Consider the following 8889-nt stretch of genomic DNA (forward strand, 5'->3'; position numbering starts at 1 on the left):
TTTGAATATTTCTTACAGAAATTCTTTTAAGCAAACAGCACAGACCCTGATGAGACGCCACATCAAGGCATTTTTCTAGACGCTAGGCATAAATGGGTTAATATCATCACTATAATAACTGGAGCAATGGCTATCATTTTCATATTCATTACCGTTCTGATTATAATAATGAGCATCATCAAAGCAACTACCAATTGATTTGTTTAAATACTTAAAATAATACGGGTGGATGAACTTGCTGTACAATTTGGTAAAATATGACACCAAATTACATTCAAAGACGCATCTACTAAGTAATTAAGTTAAGGTGTTTGCAAATCCAATATTGAAATTAATAACCATTTTACAAAAAAAAGTGTATAACGAAAAATCGTAGTTACTCAGTGTTGAAACATGCTGGACCTCGCTATAAAATTGGTCATGCCGCTACAGTCAACAGTACCTTTTGTGAATGTTAAACTATTCGATAATATTTTGGGAATGTAAGCATGTAAATCAGTTAATTGCAAAATAGTTTGCTGGATGTAATCACTTTCCGAACTGTCTAAATATGCCTTTCTTTATATTGGGACATGAAAATACAAGTGGACCTTTAAATGTATTATTTGTAACATAAAAGTGTTTTGTTTTAACTGTAAAATGAACAAAACTAGACCCACTCATAAAGCAGCTGGCATTGCCATGTACTTATAACACAATTGTAAAATGAAGGTGAAGAATCCTACCAGGTTGTACCATGTTGTAAGGTTCTTTATAAGAACCAAGATTATAACTTAAATGTTTACATGTATCATCTTTTAAACACAACAGCAAAACGAAACAAACCACTCACACATTTGACAAGAATTTATTATATTTGGTATTTCTGAAGATATGTATCGCAAAATCTATGAGATTGTTCCTTAGTACCACGTAGTTCGGCATTTCCGGTCGACCTGCTCTGACGGGTCAAGATGGTCTTCAATTGGATCAATTGACTTCATGCTGTCTCGAACCTTTCAAAATATGCAGAGTAGCATAAACCAAAAAAAAGCAGTCAATGTTTCACTTTATTCAAAAGATCTAAATCCAAGAAATGGATAGAATTTCACAAATCTTACTTGTTTGCACTTACCGTACTTACTGTAGGTCAAGTTTAAGCTAATAACGACACTAACCATTCCAACGGACATCATTAAATAGTGTAACTTATGAAAATTGTTTTCAAAAATGAATGCGATAAATGCATTACAATAATATTGCGCGCCTTTTGCATAATGTACTTTTTATAAAACCTAAATTCCGAACTTTTAATAGTTGGCGTGCTGTTGTTATACCTTCTCCACTTCATGGAACACGCGAATGACATTTCTTCCCGCCAACTTTTGCAGGTCAATGTCACTCCAGCCTCGTTCCACCAGCTCGGCAAAGAGCTCAGGATAGAAAGAGACATTCTCCAAGCCTACAGGGAACCTGCAAATTTGTGCGCTTAGTTAAGTGGCATTTCGATAATTATTAAAATCACATCTATATTATATTGATATATAAAATGGTACAATTATTAAATCGAGAAGAACCAAATATCATTTTAATACATAACCCTGGTTCTTGGAGATCATAAATGCCATACTTTTTATATTGGTATTCACCTGTAAGGTTATTCAAACAATTTAGACAACGATGCATGGAGTCCATGATCGAATTTCATACTCGTAAGAATGTATGTTTCATAAATGATTGTTTATTTTACATGTCTGCGCCATCATAGTCCGACCCTATACCCACGTGGTCGACACCAATCAGGTCTTTGATGTATTCTATATGATCTGCAAGAAATTTATAATAGTACGTGATATACATTCTTATGTAAACAAAAGGTGGTTAGCGTGTGACAATGATTGTAATTAGTAAAATGATCATTTTGAATAAAACTAATCAAATTATTACGAACATTCAACTTCTCTGAAAAATAAAAAGTCACTATCAAATATATATTTAACAAGGTATTCAACTCAAAATCACCAAAAAACAGGGTGCATCGCTTTGAACAGCCATGACTTCAACAATTGTGCAGCTATTTCCATGAACTTGATCTTATTCAACGCAGAAATGAATTTTCTTTCTGGTAATGTACATATCTTGTTATATGTTTACAAATGCTGGGTCAAATTTTAAGAAACAACACGATACAGAACTCACGTGACCTACTAGGCATCGATCAGACCCTATCGAAGACAGACATCGTCATGGACTAATAGGCATTTTCCGTGCTAAGTTCACGGAATTAAGTACCATAATTCAATAAAACGTATGAAAAACAAAACATTCTTATCGTTCTTACCGTTCTTGCCGTTAAATTATGCATCAAAACTAACTGTACAGCGCCGTTTGAACATTTGTTTACGTACATTTCAACTGGCCAACATTTTAAACACACAAGTGATTACATTGGTCCAATGCGAAGGTGTGTCTTTACTCCTGAAGATTTCATTTATTAGTCATGTCTGATCGTTGACTAGTAGGTCACGCGAGTTGTGTATCGTGTTATATATATATATATATATATATATATATATATATATATATATATATATATATATATATATATATATATATATATATATATATATATATTTGATACTGAAAAAACAATTCTGAGATGTTGATTTTTCGTTATAATTTGATTATTTTGCATTCGAAATGGTATTTTTACTTATTAAAATCAAAGCCACACGCTAACCGCCTGTGATGTAAACCATCACTTTTCACATCATTTACACATAAATTCATTTAAAGAACTGATGTTTGTTGATTGTTTTTAAGTAATGTTTGGCTAATTATGCTTAACTAAACATACATATATTGTTTAAATAAGAAGAGATGCTACGGTTTCGGAATATATGGTATTTCCCATATAACGCTTTAAATAATAATTAATAACGCGACGCATGGTTTTATTTTGGACTAACGATCAAACGTTTATATTATTTTGCGTATTCAGTCATAAAATTGACTTCACTTAAGAGGCGCGATGTTATGGTAATCAGAGCAATACATACCTGCGACGTCAGAAAGTGTAGCTTCGGTTTTGTAATTTGGTGAGCACGTAACAAAGAACGTGTAGAAATTGACCATAACAACTCCACCGTTTGCTTTCTGAAACGCCACATAAAGACTGCAAACTTATAATAAAATAAGATTCGCAAATTTTCATCGTAATCATGATATTTGTACGGCGGCATAAAGGAGACATAGGAAATATTTTATTTAACTATTTCTATGACGTGCGCACTTCATAACTATGACGTGCGCACATCATAACTATGGCGTGCCCACGCCATAGCTATGGCGTGCCCACGTCATAGCTTTGACGTGCCCACGTCATAACTATGACGTGCGCACGTCATAGAAACAGTTAAATAAAATATTTCCTATGTTATATTATTTAACTATTTCTATGACGTGCACACGTCATAGCTATAGCGTGCGCACGTCATAGCTATCGCGTGCGCACGCCATAGCTATCGCGTGCGCACGTCATAGCTACGACGTGCGCACGTCATAGAGACTGTTAAATAAAATATTGTCCCCTTTATGCCACCGTATATTTGCGAGGAAACAGTACTACCGAATATTTACCATTTCCCAAAATATCAATTATAAACATGTTTTGACTTTTTCAAAACCTGAAGTTTATCAAGTCACACGATTGAATAATTTAGAACCTCTGTTGTTATCGTTATATTTTGTGACACTACAAGTATTGCTTATAAATATAAGTATAAACTACACTCTCACTGTATGAGCATGGATGGCCGAGTTGTTTACGTGTTAGACCTTCAATCCAAGGATCAGTGCATCGAGCCGTGATGACGATTACTATTTGTTCTTTGTTTCATTGTATTCTTGTGCTGTTTTTTACTCGAGCTATTTAGTTCCAATGTTTACTTGTATCAATTGAAAGCATTTTATGACAAACTTCAATACATGATAAATTCTATGAAAAGATCCCTTATATAAATCATGTTTTATTTTAGTTAAGTTTATTTTTATTATGTCCGAAAATTGTTAACTTAGTGGTTCGAAATTCATTTATCTTTTAAATAACTGTTTAATTTAACATATTTCAACTTCTTTTGATAGGGTTAGGGTTAGGGTTAGGGTAAGGGCTGACCCTAACCCTAAACTTGTATTGTTAGTTTATCTAAGTAAAACATGAAACAGGGCAATAGTAAAGTTAAATACCGTCTTGAGCAGTACGTCATCCTGCACGTTTCTGTGGTGGTTACACAGGCTGAACACGGAGGAGTGCGTGAACAGAACCGGAGCACGTGTCACATTGAGTACGTCCAACATGGTCTTCTTGGCCACGTGCGCGAGATCTACAATCATTCCCAGGCGGTTCATCTCCAGGATCACTGTCTGAATTCATATCAGGAATCGTTGTTAATCACTTCAGAACCATGTACAACAAAAGTGGATCGTATTAACTTATCTACCTATTCGTTGATTCATGCTAAATAAATCTTTGTAGTTAATCGTGTCTTGTTTAATAAATAATATTATTTTGAAAATTGTTTACAGCAAAGGTCAATGAACATAACAGCCTGTCTTGACAATTGTTATTGCATACAAATCGATTAATGTCGATTGTATGCTAACCGTTAATATTTATAGATGCACATGCATTTATAAATAAGGCGATTGCAAAATTTAAAATGGCAATTTGATTCAAAATGGTTGCCAAAAGGAATATAAAGTTAAAGATGACCTTTCCGAAAGGTGTTAAACCGTTCAAGACCGTCCCGTTGTAAGTGGGCTCATCAACCATCCAGTTATCAGCCCTTGAAAATAAATAAGTCTAGTTTATGGTGTGTTCTGTTATTAGTTACGTATATATAATATATTTAATTCAGAATATATTGAAATCAATTTCAGATTGTCTTTAGTTATGCACGAAATGAACGCATATTTTAATAAAGTGTTTTTAAACGCATGTGTTTTTCTTTAAGATCCTCTTAGTAATGGAAAGTCAATACACATTGTAAGTATAATACTAAACTAATGTTAATTTCATTAATTTATTAAAATTCCCGTTTATCGACGTATTTAACATATGTTGGCTTTGACAAATCACCATTGAAGTATTTGATTACCGGCTTCCAGTAAAAAGGATTTGTATGAATATTGTGTAGTTAAACAGTACATACAAACTATCTTCATGCATAAAAACATACGTGTTCACAAACTAAATTATTATCCTATAACCCATCAACTTAAACAGACAAACACATACGGTTTACGTAGTCAAACATTCTGCACATTAACAACACAGACTGATGCGATAGCGTGTAACTCTAATTGAATAACTGATTTGCCAACCCGCGAATTTATTTATTTGTTCCTACCATGGAGTGTTACAGCTGTGGGTTACGGTCATGTAGCGCACACCCAACTCATAGTACATGCGCAGTGCTCCCAAACTGCTGTCGATGGAGTGACCGCCTTCAAGGCCTATCATACTCGCTATCTTCCCCGCATGGAAGGACTTCAATACATCTAAATCAAAATAAGTTATAAAGTAATTGTGAATAAATATTTAACGCCAAATATCAAGTTGCATATCGATATTTTCGATTCATATCAATAAATTTAACCTGATAAGCGATGGGCCTAACATTTAATATTCGTTATGTCTATGTATTATTTATTAATTTATTCTTAATAAAATATTGACGGCATATTGTTCTTGCGGCACATTTGATGCTACGTTAAATGTAGGTGATTTTTAAGTAAAAATGTATGCATAATATTGCAGCTACATGAATATCGGTCATTGTCTAAACAATATGTACCAAAACCGAAAAAATAGCGTTTCGTTTTGACATAAACATTTCATTTAATCAAATTTAATATGACCTGCACGTTATTATTTGAGCTGCTTTTATGTCTATGATAGTATATTACCATCAGATGTGTCGACAAATTGAAACGTTCCAGGGTAGTAGTTGATAAATCGTTTGATGACGTCAAGTTGCTCCAACGTCATGCGAACAGCGTCACGATATTGTGCGTCACATGGAACCCAGCACGACCAAAACTGGGATGATTTGTAAGAAATTACAAATTAGCGCACTGCTTCATTTCATGAATTGTATTTAAATTTTTGTGTTATATGTATTGTCTTCGACATTAAGATACAAAAACCGTATTCGCTAATTGAGTTTTCTGTCTCTGTATCCGGAACACTTTCGTATATGAAAACAATTGACTATTGGTTTATACCGGTATGCATAATAAAATTTATCACATGCTATACCCTGTTTCCCATGTAATACAACCATTACACATTTTTTTATTACACATGTGTAATGCAACATTTTTAAGCGTTTTCAGTGACTTAGTTTTCGTTTATTGACCAATCGCATTTTGTTATTTTGCTGAAATGACGTTGCAATGTCAAATGACGTCACGAAATGTAAACAACATTCGGGATTTATCATAATGTTTGCGTAAATATTTATTTAATTTGCTCATTTAAAAGCAGGTGATAAAAAAGATCTGACCCTCGTTGTCATATCATACCATATTTTATTAAAATCGTCCAGGATATTTGTTAGCAAGCTCGCCAAAGGCTCGCTTACTAACAAAATTCCTAAACTCGTTTTATAAAATATGGTATGATATGACAACTCGTGCCAGATCCTATATATATGTCATTAGACATTACTACAATACTATATATATATATATATATATATATATATATATATATTGGTTTATACCGGTATGCATATATGCATATATATATTAGTTACGAAATAAACTTTCCTCCATAGCATAAATGATTAAAAACACAGATGTGTGACATCGTTTGGAGGAATAAAATGTATGGGAACAATAAAATGGGGCGTGAATTGTGTTGGTAATATGCAAAATACTATATGAGAAATATATTATTACAAAAGTATGAAGTATGTAACGTAAAGTAAAAAGTGTCAAACTCAAAAGTCGTAACTCGACTCATTCATGTTGTCAAACCACTACAAGCAATATATTCTACAAATAGCATGCGTTACGGTAAAAGATTTAAATAATATCTATATGTCTTACCCTTCATGGGTCCACATGGAACCTGAATTCGCTTACCTGACCACCCAGGAGTCCCATACGAAGCTTAGGGATGTCCACCCGCGAGTAACTATGGTTCCAGACGAACGACATGTCAGAGTTGAGATCTACGCTGTACACGGAGTCATTGGCGAAAATGCCATACAGTGCAGCCAGGTCATTATGACTGCCGAGTTTGATATGCAAGAAATTGAAGTATGTGCTTTCTTACCTTTAATAATATGTGCCTTTTTCTGAGAAAACGGGGCTTAATGCATGTGCGTAAAGTGTCGCCCCAGATTAGCCTGTGCAGTCCAATTTATGTTATTTTTCGTTTAAATGAAGTCCCTTCTTACCGAAAATCTTGTTAAGGCAGAAAGTTTCGTCCCTGATTAGCTTGTGCGGACTGCACAGGCTAATATGGGACGACACTTTACGCACAGGCATTATGCCCAGTTTTCTCAGAATGCGACACATATAGTCCGACTTATTTTAGATTGATTTCAATGAAACTTACTTTGTATTGCAAAGGTTACATATGATACAAGCATTAAATGCTATATTGTGCAATGTTCAATCATGCACTTTGTTTACCTAGTATTAATTATGTACACTTTTTAATTTTTCCGCAATTTGCTGATTTCGGTTGTTTCTTTGTTATTTTGTACAGCAGAGTTCGTTTACCCGTCAATGAGAGGATATGATTCCAGTACACATCTTGCTCGATCCAGATGTATGTTTGTAGAGTTCTTGCGTAGAGCACAACGCGCTATGTGCTCGATGGTTGCTGTAATCCGTTAACACTATCTTTCACACATAATCTGTTTATCAGTGAGCAATAAGATATTATAATAAATACAAAATACATTTAAAATGGAATTTTGGTTTAATTGATTTAATTTTTTGTATGCTAACAACTGTCTGTACTGTTTATACAATGTGTTATACTGTTTAAATACTTAAAAAACAAAGTATGTTCGTTATGTTTATAAATCCATGTATAGAAAGTTATACATTTTAATCAATTTAAATAGTCATTGACTATGAACTATATTTCACTATATGTCATTCATATATTATAGAAGTTCGTGAATTATACTAAGTGTAATTCGGTACCATTGTGTTACTTGCCATTAGTGGCGCCAAGCACAAATCTTGTATTGAGTGGATGACAGGATATTTGGCTCGCAATTAGTATGATCAGCAAAGCTTGCAGCATTCTGTCCGTTATTATTGGTCCGTGTCTGAATATTTATCTACCAAATGATTGGTTACAAGTGTTGTAAATGCTTTACTTTTTTATTGATTTCGTACGTTGGTTACAAACGATCTGCTATTTTAAAATTGGCTCACGTCATAATTGTATGTGTCGTGCTTGCATGCTACGCATCATTTTGTTATTGTACGACTTATTTCAATGTCATTTAACAAAACTGTGAACATTTCTCTTTCTTATGTTGTATGAAATCTTTAGTAAATTGCGGCTAAATATGCATACTTGACAATATAAACTTCCCTAATGAACACTAGACAAAAAGCATAAAGTATGGTTTATGAAAGTTAAAATTACACCTTTTGCTCGAAAACATATTTTCATTCATAACAATTATACCTGTTCCTATGGTGTTAATATACCGGAGGATTGCCGCTTACTGCATTAGTCAAACCGCAGAAGAATTGTGTCGACGATAAGCAGGTGAGCAAACTCACACACCATATCTTTCAGGTGTAATGTCACTATTGATAGGCGCTTTGAAGGCATTTACGTTGTGTTGCTTTAAATAACCTCACAAGTTTGCG

At 33.8% G+C, this 8889-nt stretch overlaps 1 protein-coding gene across 1 annotated transcript; it reads right to left on the reverse strand.

Moving 5' to 3' along the window:
• Positions 1 to 831: 831 nt before the first annotated feature.
• On the reverse strand, positions 832 to 8834 carry LOC127863581 (dipeptidase 1-like). The gene is made up of 12 exons (XM_052403145.1): positions 8702 to 8834; positions 8221 to 8345; positions 7774 to 7876; positions 7129 to 7276; positions 5947 to 6079; positions 5388 to 5538; positions 4751 to 4823; positions 4225 to 4401; positions 3039 to 3135; positions 1730 to 1805; positions 1317 to 1452; positions 832 to 995 (listed from the first exon to the last, which is right to left on the reverse strand). The coding sequence occupies exons 2-12, from the start codon at positions 8306 to 8308 to the stop codon at positions 903 to 905; spliced, it is 1275 nt and encodes a 424-aa protein (XP_052259105.1). The 5' UTR covers positions 8309 to 8345; positions 8702 to 8834; the 3' UTR covers positions 832 to 902.
• Positions 8835 to 8889: the final 55 nt, after the last annotated feature.

The sequence above is a fragment of the Dreissena polymorpha genome, unplaced genomic scaffold (genome assembly GCF_020536995.1).
Source record: "Dreissena polymorpha isolate Duluth1 unplaced genomic scaffold, UMN_Dpol_1.0 chrUn017, whole genome shotgun sequence".
NCBI classification, from domain to species: Eukaryota; Metazoa; Mollusca; class Bivalvia; order Myida; family Dreissenidae; genus Dreissena; species Dreissena polymorpha.